This window comes from Bacillus rossius, chromosome 15 (genome assembly GCF_032445375.1).
Source record: "Bacillus rossius redtenbacheri isolate Brsri chromosome 15, Brsri_v3, whole genome shotgun sequence".
Lineage (NCBI taxonomy): Eukaryota > Metazoa > Arthropoda > Insecta > Phasmatodea > Bacillidae > Bacillus > Bacillus rossius.
Window position 1 is genome coordinate 13,332,833 of NC_086342.1, and position 26,782 is coordinate 13,359,614.

General features: G+C 38.2%; 1 protein-coding gene across 1 annotated transcript in view; it reads left to right on the forward strand.

The window, feature by feature from the left end:
• Positions 1–26,782, forward strand: part of LOC134539637 (lipase 3-like) — a 43,660-nt gene that overhangs the window by 10,197 nt on the left and 6,681 nt on the right. Inside the window, exons 4-8 of the mRNA XM_063381823.1 lie at positions 653–767; positions 11,497–11,764; positions 13,024–13,179; positions 15,770–15,854; positions 19,301–19,446. Of these exons, the coding sequence (XP_063237893.1) occupies positions 653–767; positions 11,497–11,764; positions 13,024–13,179; positions 15,770–15,854; positions 19,301–19,446 (770 nt within the window). The remainder of the gene's footprint in view (positions 1–652; positions 768–11,496; positions 11,765–13,023; positions 13,180–15,769; positions 15,855–19,300; positions 19,447–26,782) is intronic.

Genomic DNA, 26,782 nt, shown 5'->3' on the forward strand with positions numbered 1-26,782 from the left:
AATAAAATTATGAACAAGTTTTCATATAAATAAACTGTAATTAAATATCTCACATAACCTATTATTACTGCACTCGCCGACAGATGCTACTTTTTTATTAATAAAATAATAAATACTTGAATTTATACTAGTAATCAGATTTTTAAAATGCAAGGATAATTAACCTTTATTGCCAGAATTGTTGTTGTAATAAGCAATGAAAACCACATCCAATTTTCACTTCACTTTATAACCAGTCGACGAAACAGTTCACGTGTAGATGTAGGCCTAAGTTGTGTGCTGCCGCTGTCTTTCTTCTCCTCGGACGCATAGGCCAATCGAGTGGAAGAGAGATAGATGCAGCGCGATCGTACAAATAGCGCAACGGGACACAGCGTAACGGAACAGTTTGCGTAACGGGACACTTTTTTTCTTGCGTGCAGCCGGCGTTCATCGATTTATTAGACGTTGTCACGTCAAAAAGCAATTTGGCCAAAAAAAATCTTTCGGGCATGCAAACATTTATATAAATTAAAAAAAAAAATACAAAAGGTTTTAAAATAAAATTATGAACTTGAAAGATATGTGCGAGAGGTGCCGCGTCGCGCGGGTGTGTGATTGTTCTGCGCTGTGTTGACTGTTGACTGTTGACTGGTGGTGTTGACTGCCGCAGGCTTCCTTCTGGCGGACGAGGGCTACGACGTGTGGCTAGGCAACCTCCGGGGCAACGCCTTCGCGCGCAACCACACGCGCCTGTCGCCCGAGCAGCGGGACTTCTGGACCTTCACGTGAGTCTCCGCCCCCTGCTTCCCCAGCTTCTTCTCTAGAATTTGCTGCTGGATGAGTTACGTCGACAATTGAATCATATGATTAGCAGAACGAAATTTTAGACTATATAATGAAACGCCACCGACCGCAGCATAAAAAAAAAAAAAAAAAAACATTTAACTCCGGATATGGACCTGATTTTCGACAAGGAACTTCATTAAAATAATGTCTGCTTTGTTAAGATTCGTTAAACAGTTTATACATTACTGTTTCCCTTGGTCTTTGTGAACTTTGGCTCGCACCATCACCAACAGATGGCATCACCGTATTTGTTACACATTTCCGTTCCTTGACTTCCGTTACATTCATGAAACTACTCCCACCAAATGCCGTATACGAGAACTAAGATATTACGTATCAAAATAACGGTAACACTAACAGTAGGTCGTGTGCACAAGGTATTGTCCGCCATGTTTTCAAACCTACTGATTCACAACAGCTCCTAGGACGGTAGTGTGCATGAGAGATGAATTAATATTTCTTTTCTTCTTTCTTTTACGGAGGCATGGCGCAACAGCCAAGTGAAAATAGTATGGTGTGCGCTCCGCGGAGTTTTAACAGCGCACTTCTCGAACCGCTGGTGTCCCTTGTATAACCTAGGTGAGCACCAACAAACGAATTTTGAGATATTCATTCCCCTATGGGGGTTTAAAAAAAGGGGGGGGGGGATTAAAATTGGTCAATTTTGAAGTTAGAAATAAGTAAACTGGTTTTTAGGCTTATGTTTGAAAAAAAAAATATTTTTTTTGACGCGACAACGTCTAATAAATCGATGAACGCCGGCTGCACGCACGAAAAAGTATCCCGTTACGCTCATTGTACGCTTGCGCCGCATCTATCTCTATTTCCACTCGATTGGAACAAACCATCGATTTGACTATTTTGAGGCACATTAAACTTGAAACACTCCCATTCGTTTTTTTTGTTTTTTTTTTTGTAGTTCACAAAAAAAAATGAGGATCAAATACTTTAAATCTGTCCCACGGTTAGTTATTTCAAAGAAATGACCTTGACAACAGCGACAAGTTTTGCAGTGGTCGTAGAAATGATCCAGATGCTCAGTACCCAGGGGTGTAGGTATCTGTGTTAGTGAGGGGAGTGGAGGCGAGTAGGTATCTCCTCCTGGACTGGCGCGCAGTCTTCTAGTCTTCCACAGGGTAGTTATAAGCATAATTCAAGATGAAGGCGTAATGCAAGTTCCTTTTGAGTCATTTAATAGCTATTTTCACATTTTTATAAAAAAACAAACAACGGAAACATAACTGCTCGTTCGTCCTCGGCGAATTCTTATGTAAATGCTTTTCGTACACCGACCCACCCGGATAATTAGCTCGAGCGGTTTTCGAATCGCTTGATTTTTTTTTTCTTCCGCACGTGTGCCCAGGTTGGCGGGCAGCCTTAACTACTTTCTCTATTATTTGCGATAAACCAGTGGTTCAGACACAGCCGTCCAGAGAAACTGAGAGCCCGGGTACAAAGAATTTATTCAGGCCTCCTTCACATTATTATGAATACAGTCTATGTTATTGTGTATACATGTGTTATCCCTTAATTGTTGAACTTTTTTGTCGAACTTAGTTATCTTCTCCAAATTTACAATATATTTACAAAATTATATATAATGAAATAGTTTGAAGATCTATGAAAATTAATGTTCGTATTTCTTCCTAAATACTACACCTATATGTAGGCCTACCTTATTTAGTGTTGTACTATTTAGTAATTTATTTAGCATTAATCTCGAAAGTTGTTTATTTAAATGAAAGTCGTTATTTAAAAAAAAAAATTACAAGAGAATCTAAAATAAAAGTTTATTGTGTTTATTTTTTCCTCATAAGGAAAAAAAATACAGGTTCTAGAGCATTGCAGTTGTCAGATATGAGCAATCGGCGCTATCTTTTCGGGGGAAAATACTTGCCCCTAGCAATTGGTTAACAAAGCAAACCGTAGCTGCATAAAGGCTGGTTGTTTGTTCGACTGCATGAAAGGAAATCGCTAGGAATAACCGTAGAAAATGCCACCGTGAAGTGGGTTAAAAAATAGTTATAACTACCCAAAACGTCAGGAATCAACGTTAAACTCCTTTTTAACCGCTTAAAGTTTTCTATCCAATTGGGAATAAGGTCATTTTGATCCTGACTTAAATGTCAAATAATCGTCTTTGATTCTTCCAGTGATGGGGAAGATTGATTCAAATCGTCATTTTGGACGTATGCCCATTACTATTTTTCACCTTCTGTCGTCAATAAAACCCGAATGACGAACAAAGAAAGATGAATATAAAAACACTCAGGACACCAGCCAAAATCAGTTCCGTTGAAGGAATTAGTCAGAACAGTATCACAGCACAGATTAACACAGTGGACTGATAACGATGAGTCAGTTGCAATCAGGACAACAATAGAAAACACAGCGACTGACAGAGGAACCCAACTGTGAACACAGAACAGATATCCTGAACAACAACAAAAATTGGTTGTCTGTAAAGTCGGTTAACGGACGATAGTTTAACGTGACAACGTCACAAACAAAACATCGATGAAATGATTGCATACTTTTATGAATAAAATTGAATCATTTTTATTGAATTATCGCAATTTTGTATGGATACAAAGAATGATTGAAATTAAATCTACAATATAATTGATAAATTTACTTTTATTTGCACTCATTAATTCAAATATGTTTATTTATTTAACGAATAGATTATTGTAACTGTGACTTTTATACATGTTTGCTATTTAACTTCTTCCAATCTGTGTTATGCTGTTAAGGATAGGACGATGATAGGAAAAGTGAGGAAACGAATGGGAGTGTTTCAAGTTTAATGTGCCTCGAAAAAGTAAAATCGAAGGTTGTTCCAATCGAGTGGAAGAGAGATAGATGCGGTGCAAGCGTACAATGAGCGTAACGGGACACAGCGTAACGGGATAATGTGCGTCACGGGACACTTTTTCGTGCGTGCAGCCGGCGTTCATCGATTTATTAGACGTTTTCAAGTCAAAAACGACGACGGTACGTTGCCCAAGACAAAAATAAATAAAAGGTTGCAGCGTTTCGGGAGCTGATGTATATTCCCGTCATCAGACACAGACAGTCGGGTCTTGCCTCCGTGGCTGCAGGGGGTTCTTGCATTCGGGACGGCAGTTAGCAGGTTGCGTGGGTCCCTGGTGTGGTAACGGCTTGGCTCCGTTCGCACGGAGTTGTGTCATTCTTTCCCTGCGGCCTTGACCCTCCTGCGCCTTGAGGCGCCGCGCCAGGCAACCGCGCACTACCCGCCCGCCGCGCGGGTTGCGTAACCGACCCGTCTGCAGGCGGGGGCCGCGGGTGTCTCCCTGGAGGGCCGTGTTTTCGGCAACCGCCATTGCCACCGCACGTGTTCTCAATGATGCAAGTGCACTTGCAATAACAAGCTCTTGGCACCCGGCCCGATTGTTGATGGGAAAGGGAGGGGGATACAGCTCGGTGCGTGGCCGTCACGCACCTTATAAGTGAAACTTTCACGGATTAGGGAGTTGCGAAATTTGAAGAGAAGACACAGAAAAAAAAAACATTTTCTTTACTTTAAAAAAAGATTCTATCGGAAACCAGTTGCTAAGAAATAGTTTGTAATACTGTAAATGTGTGCAAAATATATGAAATAAATTTTTCGAGATAATACTGAGTATTTCTTACGAAAATTGACGCATAATTTCATATTTGCAGTGATGTTTCGTTCAAGCATTTTTTTTAAGCCATAGAAAAAGTAATAGAACATTGAACAATTTGACATTATTTTGTAGTATCAAGCTTATTATGTGTACAGTTGTACCTGATAAGCTATTCATGGAACGGTTTACAAATAACTTTAACTATTGGAGGCACTGGGACAACTCAGTGCATAAATGCAGTATTACTGCATTAGCAGTAATGCATTTGTTTTCATGTAAATGTACACACATCTGTAGTTTTACATGAATAATTATGTTCCATTTTAAAAAAAAATTCCCAGTGTACAGAAATATTTGAAACACGTGTACACGCATGTGCAGGCATGCGAGTGGGCAAGACTGTAATCACGCAAGTATGCACTTGTGCTATCATGCCACCTGCGTTTTCGGCAAGTAATTATGACATATGATATTATTGTATTTCAATTCCAGTTGCACTTCCACTGGGCGTTGCAATTTTGGCTACGCGCTGATGACGTCATCTTCTCGCCATATCCTCCCCCCCCCCCCAACTCCCGGCACGTGACTGGTCGTTTCCCAACACAGCGAAGGGAACGCGCCTCGCTGGTGGAACGCGCCTCGCTGGCTGATGATGGCTGATGGTCCACGGGGTGTTGCAAGCAGATACGCCTCCTTAAAGACACGCCACTGCGGTATTAAACTTAACTGCGGCTTGCTTAAGGAAAAAAAAAATTAGCGTCTCCACAGCCCAAGCCACAGAAATAAGGTTTCACAGCATGTAGGATACTTATCCGTCGTTTATGGAAAGCTCAGGAGTTGCAGAAGTCCCATTATCTTTGAAAGATTTGTGCAATGGGAGTGCATGACTTGATGTAAGTTTTTGGACATACGCCATTGCTAAGCTCATATATGTCTGTAGAAGAAAACTACAAAAAACCCAAAAGACAAAAAAAAACACAAATTAAGCAAAAAAATTGCTTAAACACCACATAATACTCCATAACAGGAATATGGTCAACAAACAAAGAAAAACAAACAGAGTCGCACCTGTGTTTTCGTACCATGTGCGTCTCTGCCTGAGGACGGGAGCAGATAGCAGTTCCCGAAACGTCGCTTGTTTCTGTTTTGGAAAACTATTGTGCTTCTTTCGTCTTTCCGTTTTTCGTGTTTTTTTTTGTCTCGTTTCAACTGTTGTGCTGAATTTTTTTGGGTTCAATATTTTTGTGCTGTCATCATTTGTGAGGTTTTTTCGTTCTGTTAGTCCATTTTTCTTTGTTTGTTGACCATATTCATGTTATGGAATACTATGTGGTGTTTATATCCTATTGACAACAGCAATTTTTTTCTTAATTTGTTTTTTTGTTTTTTGTCTTTTGGGTTTTTTTGTAGTTTTCTTCTACATACATACATGAGTTTAGCAATGGCGTATGTCCAAAAACTTACATCAAGTCGTTATAGAAGTCCGTGACGAGTATGGCAGCCCTCAGGTTTCCGTTCTGCGTACTCTCTCGCTGCGAGTTTCCGGTCAGTGTGTTTCATGTTTGTGATGATTAATATTATCAATAGATTTTTTTGTCATTTTTGCGAAGGCATAGCAATTAATATCTGTAACCTAGCATTTTCAATACGCTGCTATTTAAAATTATCTACTTGTAAATTATTCAGTAAGGATTTTTGTAACACTTGGTGGGCCACAAGAAAGTATTTCTTCCCCATTATAGCCCGACAAGCCTCATACACAGAAGCAACAGGAATTATGTTTCCAAGTAGTCTGTATTTAATGCTCTGGTTTGCACAAGTGTTACTGTAAGCATACACTAACGTGCTGTGTATGTTTTATGTATTTGATAACATTAATATATGTGTATTCAAGACTTGTTTTAAATAAATCATTAACTAAAGTTACTTAAGAACAAAGTATTAAAACAAATAAAAAAACGAATAATAAATTTTCAGTTTTTTTTCAAGCAGTAAAATCACTTAAATTTATACTTGTGAAGATAAAAATTTTAAAACATCATAATATAAATTACAGAACTTATTTATTGACAGGAATGAATTCGTATCACAATGGCAATGCGTCGCGCTGTTCAATGTCGAGCGTGATAAATATACGCAAAATATATTTTCAAGTACATTTCTGAACGCGAATCACACACGTACTTTCCGCGCCTGCCGCTAGAATTCGCTGCTGGAGCAGCACGTTTGCTAAGTCTACTATCGAACCATTTAGTTAGCAGATAGAAATTTTAAACTATTATGAAACGGCTCCGTAAAAAAGCCGCTAGAGTTATTTGCTAGAGCAGCTACGTCGAATATTGAATTATTCCACTTGCAGAACAAAATTTTAAACTATATAATGAAACTGCTTCGATAACAGCGATAAAGACTTGGAAAAAAATAACTTAAACCCGCTTTGGACCTCATTTTTGACAATGAACTTTATTTAAATACTTTCCATCTCTTTATAATTCATTAAACAGCTTTGTGAACTTTGGTCCGCGTCATCCGCCACAGATGGCAGTACCGTGGTTACACACTTCCGTTCCATTCACGAAAATTACCCCTACGAAATGCCGTTAACCGAGAGCTAAGATGCTACAAAGCAAAAATAAAATCGTTGAATTGTATAAACATAACGACTCCATGTTTTGAAAATTTCGGAACCCTTAATTTCAATTAACGGATGGCGGAATAGTAAACCGAATCGTAACAACTTGAAATACAAACGGGTACTTGAAAAACGTCATTAGTCAACTTTTTTTGCGTCTGGGCGTTTCTTGTATTGTTGCGTGTCTCGCGTAGTTCATAACAAACCGTGAACCGGCGAGGACTGCTGTGAGATCGACCTTCAAGCTTTCACCGGCCGCATGCTTGAGTTCATGGCCGGCGGGCGAACACCTTTCGTTCTTACGCAATGACTCTTCACAACAATCTGCGACAGCGAGTTGCTGGCATAACTTAGAACAACACATGACAGAATTTTATGATTTATGACAGTTCTAAGTTATGACTTTCTAAGTTATGACGATTATAAGTTGTGTGTTTCAGCGTGGTGTTTTTCGGCATTGTGCTGATTCTAAGTTGTGATGATTCTAAGTTGTGATGATTCTAAGTTGTGATGATTCTAAGTGTCGATGATTCTAAGTGTCGATGATTCTAAGTGTAGATGATTCTAAGTGGTGATGATTTTCTAAGTTATGATTTTTCTAAGTTTTGTGTTTCAGCTTTGTTTCTAAGTTGTTTGTTCATAAGTTATGACATTTCTACGTTTATGGTTAAAAGTGCATTTTGCCCAAAAGTGGACATACTGTCTTATGCCTCCAAAGGTAAAAAAAATACACACTGTGTCCATAAAAGAATGTTCCAGTTATTAAATTTAGTAGTATAAACTATAAGCGTTTTAGATAGTGTTGGTTCAAGGTCACAATTAAAGAGTAACTCGAAACAGCGAGGTAATGCTTTGTTGTTTTCTCGCTCGCAGCACGAAAGAATGGTTCTTTCCCCAATTAATAGAGGGTGAACCTGTAAACTTTATTTGGCAACAGGACGAAGCCCCTTCTCATTGGAATCTCTTTCGCACTGGAATGGTTGAACGTCGAAGTCCCTAAAGTCGAGGCGACAGAGCTCTTTTTCGCTGGCATAACGCCATGTAATTGTTTCTCCCCCCCCCCCCCCCTTATTGGTTTTGTACATGCACATATTGAACATTTGATGCGTGGTGTGTTGTAAATGGTTTGTTATAATATACCACTGAGACTGGGACATTGTTTTGTGAACATTGTGTATAGTTATCAATAAAAAAAAATTGGTTGTCTGTAAAGTCGGTTTACGGACGATAGTTTAACGTGACGTCATAACAAAACATTGATGAAATGATTGCATACTTTATGAATAAAATTGAATCATTTTTATTGAATTATCACTATTTTGTATGGATTCAAAGAAGGAGTGAAACGAAATCTACAATTTCATTGATAAACTAGATAATGCCCGGCATGCGTTGCAATGCCTCAACAATTTTTTTTTGTAATTTTTTAAACGTATACTAAGCATCTCTCTTTATCTCTCTAATTATCTATCTCTCTATGTATATCTCTATAACTCTCTCTATCTTTCTATTTATATCTCTATCTCTCTATATATCTTTTTAGCGGACCCGACAGACATTGTCCTGCCCAAATGTACTTTTTGTGAGATATGGATATGGCGGTAAGTATTTCTACGCTGGACATTTTGTATCTTCTCATTATACATACCCCTCCTCTTGGGCACGCCACTGCCGTTACCAAAAACCTTTCCCATGGTTACGCAGAAGGCAACAACAATGCAAAAGCCCGTTGCCATGGAGGCTAATTATTAACAATGCTTAGTTTTTTTGCTTTTAAAGCGTGTATTTTTAGTTTTTCTTAACTCAGAATCGAGATAAAATATCCAATTATGAATCTAAACCATCCTCGAATCCCCGTGAACTCACACACAAAATTTCATCAAAATCGCGTACAAACGGATACAGAAAAAGTACTGTTTTACTATAGTAAGATAGATAGATTATTCTTACATGTTCGCATCCATGCAGTATACCTATGAAAAATCAGCATGCATAGCCCCACACCTATAACTATACGTATCTGCTGCCCACGACTTTTTCCGCATGGAATTTTGTATTATCTTGCACCATTTAGAAATTTAAACATTATAACATAACAGTTGATACAGTTGTAGTAGTTTTCTTATGTTCACAAATGATAATTTTTCTCACCTCTATTTCAGTCTTTGCAATAAAAATATATTACTACCTAAATTTTGAGTAAATATGTTTCTACTTTCAAATGTAATGACGGGAAGACACTTCATAAAATGTCTTTGTAAACGACATTTACTGTTTTTTCAGTCTCGAGCTAGAATGTAAAGATTGTCTGCATTACTGACCCGCGAGCAAGCTACATACATTTCAGAGAGAGAGAGAGAGTGAGAGAAAGACACCTATTGAATGTCTATCTAACTAATTTTTTTATGAGAGAATATTTTCATTAAATAAATCATGAAATCATTCAACGATAAAAGCTGTTTATTTAATTAAGCGGACGGGTTCGCTCCAAGGAGAAAATTGACGCGGCGAGACCTCGTGGACATAGAGAAATGACACACACTCACTATTTGTGTGGCTATGAAACATGATTTTTTTCTGCAATTTAAATTGTAATATACAAAAAGGGTATTGAAAATTGAAACAAATATGGCGACACTATAAACTGTCAGGATCTTAATTTTTTTCTTACTCTCTACTTAGTTCCTTACAATAGCAAAACTTAATGGCTTCTAATAATGCGTTGCAATTTTTGCTTTTAAAGCGTGTTTTTTTTAGTTTTTATTAACTCAGAATCGAGATAAAATATTCAATTGTGAATCTAAACCATCCTCACTATTTGTGTGGCTATGAAACATGATTTTTTTTCTGCAATTTAAATTGTAATATACAAAAAGGGTATTGAAAATTGAAACAAATATGGCGACGCTATAAACTATCGGGATCTTTATTTTTTTCTTACTCTCTACTTAGTTCCTTACAATAGCAAAACTTAATGGCTTCTAATAATGCGTTGAAATTTTTGCTTTTAAAGCGTGTTTTTTTTTTAGTTTTTCTTAACTCAGAATCGAGATAAAATATCCAATTGTGAATCTAAACCATCCTCGAATCCCCGTGAACTCACACACAAAATTTCATCAAAATCGGTCCAGCCGTCTAGGAGGAGTTCAGTGACATACACACGCACACAAGAAATATATATATAAAGATTTGCTTTTTATTTGCACTCATTAATTAAAATATGTTTATATATTTAACGAAGAGATTATTTTAACTATAATTATTGTACATGTTTGTTATTTTTAACTTCTTTCCAATCCGCGTTATTCTGTTAAGGATAGGACGATGATGGGAAAAGTAGGAAAACGAATGGGAGTGTTTCAAGTTTAATGTGCCTCGGAAAAAGTCGAATCGACGGTTGTTCCAATCGGGTGGAAGAGAGATATAGATGCGGCGCAAGCGTACAATGTGCGTAACGGGACACTTTTTAGTGCGTGCGGCCGGCGTTCATCGATTTATCAGACGTTGTCACGTCGAATCACGTGAAGTTGACGTTGAAATACGATCGTATGTACCGCGCAGTGCGATCGCTCCCTGGGGGGTAGAGTGTTCCTCACGCGGCGGGGGGGTCGGGGGTAGGGTTACCAGACGTCCGACAAAAGAAAGGACATGTCCTCCTTTTTATGTATTTTTTTTTGCGTCCGGCCGGATTTTCCTTAATGCTCCAAAATGTCCGGCTTTTTTATAAAGTGAGATAATTCCTGCAGTTACACTCTGAGTAAAGCGCGCGGTGCGAGCTAATGCGCTGTCCGCAGAGTCACCCGACTAGTAAGTAGTTAGTTCTGTGACAGCTTGACAGGTAGCAGCACATGCAGAAGCGCGCGTTTTTTAATATGCTGTATATGCGTATAGTTTGTTCGATTCTTTTATACTGAAACTGTATTAAATGCCAAAAAATTGTAAAATATCGTACTCAGGGGTGTAGCCAGGATTTTATTTTGGGGGGGATTAAACATTTGGCTATTCACCCACCCCCCTTTACGAAGCGGGGGGTCCGGGGGCCCTCCCCCGGAAAAATTTGGATTTTTACGTGAAAAATGGTGCTATTTTAGCAGTTTTCATAATATAACATTGAATATTGTTCTACTGTAAACATTATTGATTTTGAATATTAAAATATCACAAATTACAAACTCAACTCAGGTAAAAAAAAAAAAACCTTCCACACATTTCGGGGGGGGGATGGATCCCTATGATCCCCCCCCCCTTCCCTACGCCCCTGATCGTACTCCATTGTAATTAATTCATGGCTTTTTAAAAATATATATTGTCTTCCTTTTTAAGTGAAATGCCCTCCTTTTGCGAGGTGAATGTCCTCCTTTTTTGTCATCAGTGTCTGGTAACCCTAGTCGGGGGTGCGTCTCGCAGGTTCCACGAGATGGGCGTGTGGGACGTGCCGGCGACGGCGGAGCTGGTGGCGCGCGCCCGCGGAGGAGGGGCAGGGGGGGCAGCGGAGCCCCTGCGCTGCGTGGGGCACTCGATGGGCGCCACGGCGCTGCTGGTGGCGTGCTCCGAGCGCCCCCTCTGGTGCGGCTCGGCGCTGCGCGGGCTCGTGCTGCTGGCGCCGGGCGCCTTCCTGTCGCGCGGCCGCAGCCCGGTGGTGCGCGCGCTGCTCGCCCTGCACGACCGCCTCTGGGTACAGCCATAGAGCGTGCGCTCGCGTAGAGCCCGCGCCGCCCGCCATCTTGCTTTCAGCGCTTTTCGCGCCGTCTCCCTCCTTTCCGTCCTTCAACACTGGCTAATGACTGTCATGCGTTGATATGCCTCTTTCAATTGTTTTGTTTGAAGTAGGTACACGTTAACAAAGCCAAAAGTATATAAAAAAATGCAACGTTCTGTCAAAATTTAAAAGTAATATGTAAAGAGCTTTCGGAGATTCAAGATTTTGAACGAATCAACATTTACAATGCCACTCTTTTGGTTTCTAGTGGAATAACAATCCGAAAAATTTGATTCGGCATTCAACGTCAAGTGTGACTGCCAGAGATCGAAAGATAGAGAAAAAAAATGTGTGTGTGTGACTTAAAAATTGCTGAAACCAATATGGCGCTTCTTGGTTCTTAACTATATTTACAAACCGTTATTATGATTTAGTCAAAATGTATATTTACGAATAGTGTTCAAGAGACATTGCATTTTGATGTGCAGGTTTTCGTTCGTATCTTTTTTAAAACATTTTTTTTGAACAGCTAAAAAAAAACCTGTATTTTCAAGGGTGATTTCAGGTATGAAAATATTCGTGCACAGTAGCTATTGTCAGTAGGATATGCACGTGCAAGAAGCCTTTATTATCTTTAAAATTTCATCTTAAAAATGTGATGCCACATCAATTCAGAGTAAATAGAGCATCTCACTCTCAGTTTGCAGTTAACTGTAAATTGAGCCCATTGTTGCCAGATTGATGCGTCACAGGAAGATATATTTGTAGCAGTCTATCATTAATAAAAACAAGGTATGCTCCGAAAAGAGCCAAAATTCTTGGCTTTAAAAATTATTTTAAATTTTTTTTGACAAAAATGGTTAACTACAAAATTGCGGTTTTTTTTAATTGTGTCTGCTTAGAACTAAAATTTTTTATCTTATAAAAAATACAGAAAATGTATTCCCAAAATTCTCGTTCTCAATTTTCCATTACAAAATACGTTTCATGTATGTACATTTAAAAAAAATTATTTTCATGATAAATGTTGTAGGTATCTAAAACGTATGTACTCTATGACGTATATCTGACAACAGAGCACGCTGCAACAACAGTGCTAATAGTTGAAATCGTGCATTGTAGTAGAGTAAATTTTTACTCACTATCCAAACCTTCCCATAGAAGTTTTCACTTCAAAAATGAAATAGGTATCCGACACGAGATGGCGCGTGAGGAGGAGGTCCTTGTGTCCGCAGGACGTGTTCTACCTGTCGGGGCAGTACGAGGTCCTGCCGTCCAACCGCCGCGTGTCCAGGCTCATCAGGATGTGCGACCGCAGTCCTGCCGTGCGCCGTCTGTGCGAGGTCTTCTACGACGTCACTCTGGGCCGCTCCTACTACGGCATCAACAAGGTGGGACCGAGCACACCACACACTAGACACCACACACCACACACTAGACACCACACACCACACACTAGACACCACACACCACACACCACACACCACACACCACACACTAGACACCACACACCACACACTAGACACCACACACTAGACACCAGACACCACACACTAGATACCACACACCACACACTAGACACCACACACTAGACACCACACACTAGACACTACACACCACACACTAGACACCACACACTAGACACCAGACACCACACACTAGATACCACACACCACACACTAGACACCACACACTAGACACTACACACCACACACCACACACTACACACTAGACACCACACACCACACACTAGACACCACACACCACACACTAGACACTAGACACACTACAACGCCGGACAGCTGTTGTTTTTACGTCTACAGCGGTGCAAGCGCGGCTCCAGAAGGGGGGGGGGGGTCGGGGGGGGCGATAGCCCCTCCCGAGACCAATTTCATTGATTAGTGTATATTTATGTTTACTTAAATAGTATTCAATTTCATGTGTTAAACTTTCATCTCATTAAAAGTTGCATGGATCTACTAAGGTTCTGTATTTGAAACCTGTAATTTGTAAATAATATTCCAAGGCCAATATCTGACCACTTTCATTTTTTGCAACTACGACCTTTCTTTGTGCGATAGCCCCTCCCGAAAAGTCATCCTGAAGCCGCCATTGCAGCTGTGCGCAATATGGCCATAGGGTCATTACATTTCGGAAGCCTTTTTTTTTTCTTTCCATTATCAACTCATCGTACGTAGATTAACACCCGTGCCTTACCCCGGGACTCGAACCCGGAACCCCTCGCACCGTAAGCCCCGGTGTGCATCCGACTACTACGCTACGGAGGTCGGCGATAGATGGCAAACAGTGCGTCCGGCACAACTTATGCATTCGTTTTAATACACGTGCCACCAACATCACGACAGCAAAATAAATTTCTTATCTCTTAGAAAAAAATTATACAGATTTATGTTTAGAAATTTACATAAAAGTGCTTCGTGTTTCTTAAAAAAAGAAGTTAATCATTTGAAACCAGATAATGATAATATATAATTTAACGATTTATCTATAAAAATAGTGTCACACCTATTGCCGCTAGGTTTTTTCTCACTCTCTCCCCTGTGTTGCTATTATAGCTTCTTAAAGCGATTTTACAATTGAAAATTTTTAATTATGAATAAGTCGTGTATTTAACATATGACTATGTATACTAGTGAGATGGTTTATAATTGTCGTGTGCGAGTCATATGTTGCCTTAAGACTTAAAAGAGATGGTAATATTCTATATTTTCCTTAAGAATAAAGGGAAACGCTAATCAGAGCACAGTAGAATGTTGTTGGCGCGAGAAAAAAAATTTCGTTGGATTATGATGTAGTGCAAAAGGAGTAGGGAATACGGAATTACTTGCATCATGTTAGGAAATTATAAAATAATTTAAAAAAAAAAACTCTGATTGGAATGAGTTTTTTTTGTTGATATTTCAGAAACTTATAATTCTGACATGTATCTGATTAGTTTCTGCTAGGTATTACACGAGTATATAAATATGTGTTTGCAATTTATGAATATATTTTCTTACTGTAAAGCCATTTTATGGTGGCTTGGAATATATTATATTAGCATTTCATGAACTAGTAATTATATGTTGAAGTTAAATGTTCTCGGATTCTGAATTATGTATGGATTCGGGTCATCAGAGACGATGAGAATGAAGCATTGGTGGAATGAACATGTAGGGGAAACGGGAGTACCTCGAGAAAACCCACCTGTTCACGGAAATTTATGGTCCTCTGATATAGAGAAACTAATGCACTCGTCAAAAAGTTCTTTTTTTTTTCATTGTACAATCTTATAATTGAATTAAAACATTTGAAGAACTAAAAAAAAACCTAAAAAGTCACGTTTAAAACCATAAAAAATTTAAAGTGCGAAAGAAAATATATACCTGGTAGAATTGAGGCTGTTCAAGAACCAAACAAAAAGTCATAACTGTCCATCGAATATCATGAACAGAAGAAGAGTTTTTTTTACAATTTTCTAAAACGCATATCTGATGTATTGAGAATGTTTTAAAGCAATTTAATGTTAGGTTCAGTTTCACGAAATCGTCTTTTAATTGTTCATCAAAATTTCACTTCATAAACAGCCATTATTACTGTAACTTTTGGATTTTAACTATTGTGTAAAAAAATTTATAAAGATGTATCCTAAATATAGCTTTTCATTTCACGATGCAGATAATTAATAACTGCTTACAGTAAATAAGTAACACCGGAAATTTACACTGTACGAAATTTTAAATGTATACAATGTATTTAAACAAGTAGAATTTCAAGCGTTCCATATATAAAATACATGACTCATGATTACATCTCATCGGCACTACTGTTTCAGTGCACACTAATAGAATTAAATGACTGCAAAAATAACATAACTTCAAAAACTTTAAAAATATATATCAGACATTTTAATAAATTGAAAGGGTTTGTATTTTAAAGTGACAGAACATAATTGCAAATGCTTCTTTTTTTCTTTCCTAGACTGTCGCACTGACATTTTTGGCACACGTTCCAGCCGGCAGTTCTCTTTACACAGTGGACCACTTCACGCAGATCATGAAATCAGGTAAAAAAAAATATACTTTTCACGAGCCTACAATAGCGTTTAACCGCAGTGCAACCTTAAACAAATTTATAGCATTATTTTATTTCTAAACCGAAGTACCTACTAATAGTGTCACTGTTATAAAGAATGTCCACAAAACAATATCCCAGTTTCAATGGTATAGTATAACAGTTTAATTTAGAATATTTACAACAAATCATGCATCAAATTAAAGATTAACTAACCTAGTTTTTTTTAATGTAAATGTTTGATTCTTCCCACACTTTGGTTAACACGTCCGGAGATATGGAAGCATTAACCTCTTCAATTCTGTGTCTCAACTCTGGAAAATCATTAGGTAGCGGTGGAACGTAGACACGATCTTTTATTAAACCCCCCAAGGAAAAAAAAATGCATGGGCTTCATCCTTTTGCCAAATAAAGTTTACAGTTTCACCCTCTATTAATTGGGGAAAGAGCCATTCTTTCACTCTTCGAGCGAGAAAACAACAAGGCAGTACTCCATGAGCTTATCGAAAACTGTTTCGAGTAACTCTTTAATTGTGACCTTGAACCAACACACTACAACGCTTACAGTTGATATTAAATTCTATACCTGGGTCATTCTTTTATGGACATACTCTATTTTAAATCAATTTGTTATATTGCTGCAAAATAATACGTGCAGCCAATAAATAAATAGTCGCCAGAAGTCAGGAAATTGTTTTTATAAGTATAGAAAATGACTACTTCGTTACCACTTTCATGATTTAAGGTTATATTTTAACACAAAATAAGACCGACATTTAAATCGCGATTCCCCTCATGGTTCAAGCCGTCGTACTTGAACATACTAAGCAACAAGGAGGCAAATTATTTTCTCAGTGTGTTCCCATTTTATCTCCAATCTTCATTCATCTGCTGTTCCCTTCTGTGGGGCTGCAGTGGTAATCAAAAGCAGTGTTTTTTTTTGTAAGTGTTAAACGTGGCGGAAGTTGCAGTTAGCAGGTGGGTTTTCTCGGGGTACTCCCGGTTCCCCTACCCACACATTCTGTCAACGCTCTATTCTCAAGTCGTCACCTTTCAACGTCTCTAACAGGAAGGGGTCCACTATAACCATTATATCATATTTTTGATACGAGTAATTATTCTTTATAACTGAAATTTTGTAATTTAAAAAAAATATATTGTTACATTAAAATCAATCGCCAACGTTTACACATAACAATTTTAAGTGATGATTTTGCTTTAGAAAAGAAAATTGGATATTTTGTTTATTTTTATGTAGTTGATTTAATCCTTTGGTCTTGTCATTTGTTTGTTTTTTTAAGATAATATAAATATAAATATATATATATATATATATATATCAATGTTAATAAATATATATATATATATATTGTCTTAAAAAATCAAACAAATGACAAGACCAAAGGATTAAATAAACTACATAAAAATAAACATAAATATAAAAATATAAATATATATAAATATATATATATATATATATCTTGTCATAAAAAATCAAACAAATGACAAGACCAAAGGATTAAATCAACTACATAAAAATAAACATAAATATAAACATATAAATATATAAATATATAAGTATATATATCAATGTTAATAAATACATGGTACACACATGTCAAGTTTGTATGAAAGACACTCTAACACATGTGCAAACTGCCGCTTCTGTGTATGAGCGCTGTTATGTAGAGGAACTACGCTAATGTTCCCCACTAAGAATTACAATAATATTTCCTAAATTATAGCTTCGTAACCTTATGTAACTGAAATGCTGTTGTTTTCTGATTCTGTTTTCGCAAGATTTTTTTTTTTAAGTGAAAAACTTCTTTAGCCGCGTTGAACGATTTTTTTATATAGTTATTTATTATTTTATTAAAATAATTTTTTTATGTTTTCACTTCTGTCGGGCAGTCCCCGTGACTTTTTTTTTTTTTTGAATTGCGGAATAGGGGAGAGGAGGGGTCCGTGCCCCATGGCTACGTGGATAGTATCCTCCTAAATTACTTTGCTTATAATATTTAATGTTTTTTACATTATTTTAAACAAATTAACAATAAAACCATTTTCAATTGTTTAATAATACGTTTTTATATCAAACAGGTCATTAATGGATTTTATGAGTTTGAAGCCAAATTATTAACGTCAACCGTAGCATGTACTGAAAGCATTAAATCATGTGGTGTCCAGTTTTGGATGAATCGTTTGTATGTAGCTTTCGTCAATTTTTATTTTTAGTAAATCATGTTAAATCATACAAAATTAGTTTTCCAGAAATGCATCCGAATTCACATTGGTTTAAAACGTTAAACGTAAGTGATAACTTAAATGGAGACAAAAAATATGCAAATAAAAATTGCCGAACTTAAACTTACAGAGTTCTTAAATGCTCATTATTACTAGTTTCCATATTTTTAGATTTATTTTTATTTCGATTGCTGACATTTATAACACCCAAGCTACATTTTATCTATTTAATTGGTCGTTGTTATTTAAGTTTTGCTGAATATTCGTAGATATTACGACTCAACAGGACTACGTGCACATTTAGTACGATCAACTGCCAACAGGTGGTGTTAGCGGTAAAAGTTTACGGGCACAAACCATCCAGTTGGAAATGCGTCGTTTTACGTTGCGGCATTTGATCAGGGATGTGTGGATGTGTTACGTGTACGGGGATTACAACCACGTGCGTTCCCATGGACCTACCGAGACGTCCTTACGTGTTGATTATTGCATATTTATTACGTTTTATAAAACTTGCGATTACTTCTTTCTCTGACTATGTATTTTAAGTTTACAAAATTTATTCCAGGGTAGTTTTACTATCATAAAGTTATTTTAATTGGCTAACCATTTCGTTTGTTACGTGCCGTATTATTTTTGACGTGATGTCTAATAAATCGATGAACGCCGGCTGCACGCATGAAAAAGAGTCCCGTTACGCATATTTTCCCGTTACTCTGTGTCCCGTTACGCTCATTGTACGCTTGCGCCGCATCTATCTCTCTTCCACTCGATTGGAACAACCATCGATTTCACTTTTTCAAGGCACATTAAACTTGGAAACACTCCTCATTCGTTTCCTACTTTTCCTATCATCGTCCTATCCTTAACAGAATAACACAGATTGGAAGAAGTTAAATAGCAAACACGTATAAAAGTTACAGTTAAAATAATCTCTTCGTTAAAGTAATAAACATATTTGAATTAATGAGTGCAAATAACAGTAAATTTATCAATTGAATTGTAGATTTCATTTCACTCATTCTTTGTATCCATACAAAATAGTGATAATTCAATAAAAATGATTCAATTTTATTCGTAAAAGTATGTAATCTTTTCGTGAATGTTTTGTTACGACGTTGTCACGTTGAACTATCGTCCGTAAACCGACTTTGCAGACAACCAAGGGGACTGTTGTGAGGTTCGGTGTCGCAGGCGAGTTCAAGCGGTACGACCGCACCATCAGCGGCCGCCTGGACCGGCCGAGCACCGCCCGGGAGGTGAGCCCGTACCACCTGGGGCGCGTGACCCTGCCCGCGGCCATCCACTTCAGCCAGGCGGACACGCTAGTGGACCCCGAGGTGAGCGCACCGGACCCGCGCGACGCCATTTTCTTTTTTTTTCCTAGCCTAAGTTAATTCTAAGTGTGCAGGGGAGGGTCCAGGTTAGGGGAGGACCTAAGTGTGTCTCAGGCCGAAGCCTATACACTCTACCAAGCGGGTTTTAAACCATGCGGGACAATGGCGCGTGCATCGTGTGCTTATTGGGGTTTACTGGCCAGCCATGGCTGCGATTGGCGCCATGACTGACGCCCCATTGGTCGCCTAGCTTAAAAGCTAGCTAATGTGACCCAGGTAAAACCTGCATAGACACAGGGAAAACCCTGGGCCGGTTCATGCGGGGATCAAATAACATGCATTAAGCAAGCAGGTAACTGCTGGACAAGAGGGAAGAAGGGTCCAGGTAAGAAGAGTTGGAGGGGCTGAAAAATCAACCATGCTGGAGTTGGGTGCTTGGGCCTTGCGGCCCGCATTTAAAGGTTGGGAGCTCCTGGGTTATTATTAACCAGGGGCGCATCAAGTTCTGTCCCTGCCCGAACACGCCCGAGCATTCACCTTCACCTTCGGCCAACCTCGGGATGTTTTTTTTTTGCTCAGGAAAAAAATTAATTCGAATATTAAAAAGTGGTCGGTTAGGTTAGCTACATGAAAACACTTTAAAACACCATGGACGGTTAGATAGGTTAGTATAGCTACATTAAAATAAACAAAGAAATATAAATAAACCCGAGGTTGGCCGAAGGTGAATATTCGGTCATGTTCGGGCAGGGACCTGTTGGCGTAGCCAGAAAGGGGGGGGGGGGGGGGGGTTAGGGGTTCAACCCCTCTCCCCTTAGTACCAAATCTTTAATTAATTTCTTATTCATCACTCAAACAAATTTCATATTAAAATTAATAATTTTTTTACCATTACAATATTTAAATTTAAGTACCGAAAACTGCTAAAATAGCACTATTTTACACCTTAAAATCCAAATTTTCCCGGGGAACCCCCGCTTTAATACGGGGGGGGGGGGGGGGGGGCATGCTTCTTAACACCCCCCATACACAAATCCTGGCTACGCCACTGGCAGGGACAGAACTTGATGTACATCTTAGGCTTCCCGGCACCTAAAGCCCAGCCCCACACGATATCCATTTCCTTAAACAGTTTTCATACCCTATATTTTCTGTTGGCACGCCTGCTCTCGTGTTAGGTAGCATTTCAGCACCCTTCCAAGGAGTCTGGCTTTGGGTATAAAAGTTTTCGTACCCGAAGTCTTAGGCCTGGTTTTATGACCTCCGGATAAATCTGCAGGTTAGCTAGCCTTCAGGTTAGGCTAGTCTCCGGTTAGCGAACGAGGGGTGTATAATGACCCATACTTAGCCTGCGGTTGGCTAACCGGAACCTGACGAAGCGTGTGGTGTAATAATGGGTGTGTTGGTAATGAAATAAACCAGAATTTGGTAACTTTTGTTGCAAGACAGTTTTTTTTTCTGGTTGAATGTTAGTCAGCTGTTTGTTTGTATTGTGATTCGGAATGTTTACAGCTGCAGTAAAGAAATATGCCGCGAACGTTATCTTGCAACAGATATAATTAAATTAACCAAAAACTACTTCGACGTCAAACCTGCTTTGTATTAAACCATAAAATTACAATTTAAGATTCAAAACCGTTTGTTTTCAACTTTACTCTTGTATTTAAACTCATGATTTTGTTAGGTTATATATTAAGCCAAAACTAACGAAGTAATTCTATACAAACAAATAAATAGGGATGACATTTTTGCTAGAGAACACTTATTTCTTTCATAAATTTATTTCATATTCAAATAATAGACCCTGTTTCGGTAAAATACTTGTCGATTTTCATTTCACTGGTGTAGGTTTCATTTTTGTACTAATAGTTTCGTATCACGTATCCAAATTAATCCGATCCTGATGGAATTAGTTTGTGGTATAGGATGCTTGCTGTTTTAATTTAGTAGGTCGAGAGATCCTAGACATATTCACTGGTGAAATAATTATGATTGTAAAATGTATACGAAAGAAATACATTTTTACAAGACCTGACATAATTTGTTTGTATCGTGATATGTTAGGTATTTTGAGTTATGTACAGGATTTTTCAACATTCTAAATTTAAACAGCAAGTATAATGTAAAACAAGACCAACATATAAAGGGTCATGCCAATAGGATCAAGGGATAGACTTAGATACGGGAAACAGAATAATTCCAGTGCTGTTTTCGTTTTTCACTTGCGTGGCAGGTAGATAATAAGTACCTACCTAAAGGTTTGTAAGATAGGGAAGGGATAATTGGGTAACATTTATTTTCACATTCAATTGTATTCATTGAATTAGAACCACGTCTGAAGTCGTATGAAGTGCATTTCATTCCCGGCATATGTCCACTGTATTACGAATAAAAATTCACAGATACAACTTCCACGAAAACACGCATTTTATAGGTAATAATAACCCTCGTTTTGCAATTTTAAAATTCACTTTTTACACATATTCTTAAGCAGGAACAATAAGTTTATATACATTGCATATGTTTATGTACTTCGTGATCAATTAAAGTCAAATAATAATACACGACTCGACGAGAATAGAAAAGCGTGACTACACTTTCATGTCATGTAATTTTTAATGAAACTTTGACGAATACGGAGAAGCATTTTATATTTAGTAATAAATTATTCCATCGCATCCTGCAAATATTCAATAGAATTCCTCAAATAGTCATCATCACTATCAACAACTAACCTCGCCTGATACATCGCCATTTTCTTTTCTGTCGCTTAGCCTCCGGTTAAGCAGCTAGCGGCCGGTTCATCCACCCGCTAGGTTAGCCGGGACTTTAACTGGAAGGTAGACGTTAACAGGGAGTCATAAAACCGAAATAAGAGCTAGCCTGCGGTTAAATTTTAGCCGGGACTTTAGCTGGGGGTCATAAAATCGGCCCTTAGCCGAAACCGTAATAGAGCGTGTTCTGCTAACCGTAATAGAACGTGTTCTGCTTAGCTGCTCTGGAAAGCCTTCTTTTCACAGACGAGAGAGCCAAACGATCGATCGTGCATCTTCGGTTTTTTTGTTCATTGTAACTCATGATAACTAATGGTCAATTAGGTTAGGTTAGCTACATTATAAATACTTTAAAATATTGTGGACGGTTGATTTGGTTAGGATAGCTACATAAAAGATACTGTGAAATCATGTAAACAAAAAAGCGAGCATGAACTTCGGGTGTGGCTCTCTCGTCTGTGAAATGACGGCTTCCCTATCTGCTCTACCCACGAGCCAAATTAGTCAAGATGTCGGACCCACGTGTGGCAATATAAACCCTTAAATAGTCCCTTTTGAAAATATTAGGGTACGTAACAAACGAAATGGTTAGCCAAATAAAACTTAATGATAGTAAAACTACCTTGGAATCGATTTGGTGAACTAACATAGTCAGAGAAAGAAGTAATGGCAAGTTTTAGAATACGTAATAAAAATTCATTACGAAGTAGGTAGGTATGTGGGAACGCGCGTGTTTTTTTGACATGGTTCGAAACCTGGTCACTTCAAAAAAATATTACTTTTTAAAATAATAAATTACTGGATTTTACATATTTTTAAAGCAAATCTATTAATACATTTCATATATTATATTGCTAGAGTATTATTAAATACATAGCTCAGTTAATTTTTTTTATTATTTCATATTAGGTTCACCTATATCCTTTAATATTACTTACAATTAAATTATATGTTCGCAAGTTATTAAACACAAAACATTATTCTCTAATTAAAACATAATGCGTTTATTAGGAAACGAATGTTCATAAATTATTAATGAATATACTAACACTTCTTAGACATCCACACCTGTTAAGCTAATGAAAATAATGAAAATGGTAGATGGTTTTCTTTTACTTTACATTTAAGTTTATAATGCGAACTATGCGCGTATCTTGTTTCACTTGGTAACAAAAATTGAAATTGTTAGTTACAATTTCTCAAAGTAAGTAGTAAAAATGTTAGTCAAGTAACATGTATAAAATATGTGAATCGGTAGCATTTTTTACTATAACAAAGTAATTAGCACAATCATTACTGTGAATTAGCTAGATAAACTATCCTGATTAATGTAATATTAAAAATATATATAAACTACATTAAAGCAAACTCAATTTACCTTGATCATTTCAATTTTATAGTACTAGATTTTGAAACTAACTTACCATATAAAATTCAATCTTGGTTTCAAAATTCCTCTGGATTTGTTTTAAAATACTAAACCAGCTTTATTATTGTTTGTAGGTGAAAAAGATAAAATATCATATAATTCACCAGGTTGGATAATTTTTCAAAATTTAAAAAGCTACAATTTTTTGTTCTCCTTCCCCGATATGCTTGCTTTGCTCGATAACTACGTCGACTTGGATTTCTATTAGCATCGTGCGTACGGAGTTAAGAACTATATTCTTACTCTGCTATACAAACTTTTATGCACATTTTATTACCCACGGGTATAACTTAAGTTGTAGCAGAAGATGGCCGAGCGTGGTAAAATGTGTTTCAAACTACATTTGTGGACGCGAATCACGCGTAGTTTCCGCACCCGCCGCTAGAATTCTCTGCCGGAGCATAGCTACAACTATCGAATCATTTTATATACAAGGCGAAAATGTTAAAACTATATAATGAAACTGCCCTGATAAAAGAAAAAAAAAATACTAAATCCTAAATCCCAGCTTTGATTTTCGAGAAGGGATTTTATTAAAATACTGTCCACCTTGTTAAAATTCGTGAAACAGTAAAACTATACAATTTTTTTCCCCTTTGTTAAGTTTGGTTCTCTCCTTCCGACAATTCGAGGCAATCCGACACAGTTGACAGCAGACTCCCGTTCCATTCACCGCGTACCAATGGAATGGGTCCTCAGCCACGGTGTGTGTAGACAACTTGACCTGCGAGGAACCGTGTCAGTCCTCACGAGGCCTGTGTCCGTCGCTCTGCCCTGTAGCTCCGGGGCAGAGTGTCCGACTCGCGGCCTGCAGGTCCGGGGTTCGATCCCCGGCCGCCGCCATGCGGGTTTTCCCACACGGACGTTGCGCAGCGTTCGTTGCTGGGAATTCCCGCGTGGCGCGTCGCTTGAGTCGCACCGGGAGGAGCGGTCATGGGTGGAATCAAAAAATCCCCTGAAGATGGCTTCCGCAAGGGAGCGCATTTCTTTATGTGCTCCCTTGCGGAAGCCATTGGCAAGGGGGTTTCTCCCCGGGGCGGACGGAGTTTTGCAAAAAATTGCAATTTATTTATTTTTATTCGTCCGATTCTAAATAATAGGGAAAATTACCGATACTTTTTTGTAACCAAGATGGTCAATTTTTGTTCTCCAGAGTTCCCCCTGACATCGGGTTTTCCCAAATTACTCCCCATATTCTCCCCGAAATAGTGAAATAGTGTACTTAGAATAATAATCAATTGTTACTGACCGAATTCAAGGAAATAAAATAATAATAAAATGCAGTTGTTCAGCCCACAGGCCTCCCCCTCCCAAGAGCATGATCTAGAGTGCCTAGCACACAGTACATAGTACTGAGTAATGTGAACAGATCTGTGTACATGGCACACATGTACTGTGTACATAGCACAGAGTACAGCAGGTGTGCCAGCTCAAATGAATCACTACTTATATTTAACACAAAACTATGCTCCCTCAAAATTAGGCTTAAATAAATCACTTATAAAATAAAAAGGTGATCGTTCCCGCGTGTGTCCCTTACAGAAATCCCGGACGCTACACACCACGTAAAAATATTTTGGTACCAACTTTGACAGGTAAGGGAAAAACAATCTTGGGAATTTAAAGCCACTGAAATAACAACAAACATTAAACTATTCCTTAAACTTAATTCGACACGTTTATTGATCTTCTTCTATGTAATGCTTAATATTTTAAATAATACTGTAGTAGGAATAAAATAATTGCATTTAAAAATTGTTCATTATTTAATATTGTATATACCCATTCATAGGATTCTAATTCACGAAGGGGAAAAAAGTATTCTTCTGTAAAATTTTTGTAGCTGTCGATTACTTAAATTTTAAGAAAGTAATCAATTTAAATAAAGTAGTCAGTGATTTGTTAATTTAATTTTTAATTTATTACTGCTGAAAATGTTCTTCTATTTGCTGGTTTTCAAAAAAAAAAAAAAAAAAAAGGAGAAACAGAACTAACATTGGAGTAAACATGTTACGAAGGCCAGGTAGCCTGGCGGGCCCGCACGGCCATGACGTCACGCGCATACCTCCGAGGATTAGAGCGGCCCACAACCTCTCCCCCCCCCCTCCTTCATCAGCGCAGGCTTACTGAGGCCGCCGCGTGGAGTGGCGTGTACAATGCGCCGCTATTCTGGATGCTTCCGTGCATCGGGTCGGCCCGGGATGACGCGACACGTCTCAACCACCCCATCAGTCAGTTCCATAAAAACGGCTCCGTGATTTGTGGACAGACTTCAAGTGTGGTGATTTACAAACCCGTTTTTCCTCCACATTCGTAACAATACTAAAACACTAAATATCTATAACACGTACTAGATCATTTAAGGGTAAGTTAAGCTCGTGCCAGTCATGTGGAGTCTGGAATTACGTTTATGTTAATGCTTTGTGTAATCGTATTTAGTATTCAACAGAGCTTTGTAGCCCATAAATGTTGCAAACAATGAGGTTTTATTATTTATCGCTTTTTTTTAATTTTATTCAAAATTTTAACTCAAACGTTTGGTTCAATGTACTTAGATGTACAGTTAAAACCTTAAGTTGATTTTAACGGGAGCAGAGCTTTGATTAGTTGGGGAAAAAATATATATTTTTTTTATTAACGTAATGTATTCTCTTGTGGAAAAACGTATTATTTGTTATGATTTACAGGGTTCGTAACAGGATAGCCCAATTAAAGATTTTATCACTGAATAGTTTTATTGATGGCCACTACTTACGTCACTTACAAATAATCTTCTAAAATGGCAAATAATCAATTGCACTTAAAAAAATGTTGCTTCCCCAGTCACTCGTTTCTTACAATCCGCACACCTCGCTGGGCCGCATCTCTGGCGCAACTCTCGCCGCAGCACACCTCGTGGATCTCCGTCGCCGCCGTCGCACTTCCCTTCGCCGAGGACTCACTCGACGTCTCGCTCGGGACTCTGCCACGCCCGCGACACTATCGCCCGGAACTGAACTCTTAGCCCTGGAACCTTCGTCCAAGGACTTCGCCACTCTGCCGCACCCGCGGCACTATCGCCGCGGACAAGTTCCCGCCTGAACTCTCACTGACTCTGAGGCCGGCGTCCTCGTCTTATATATATCACAGACGCCAT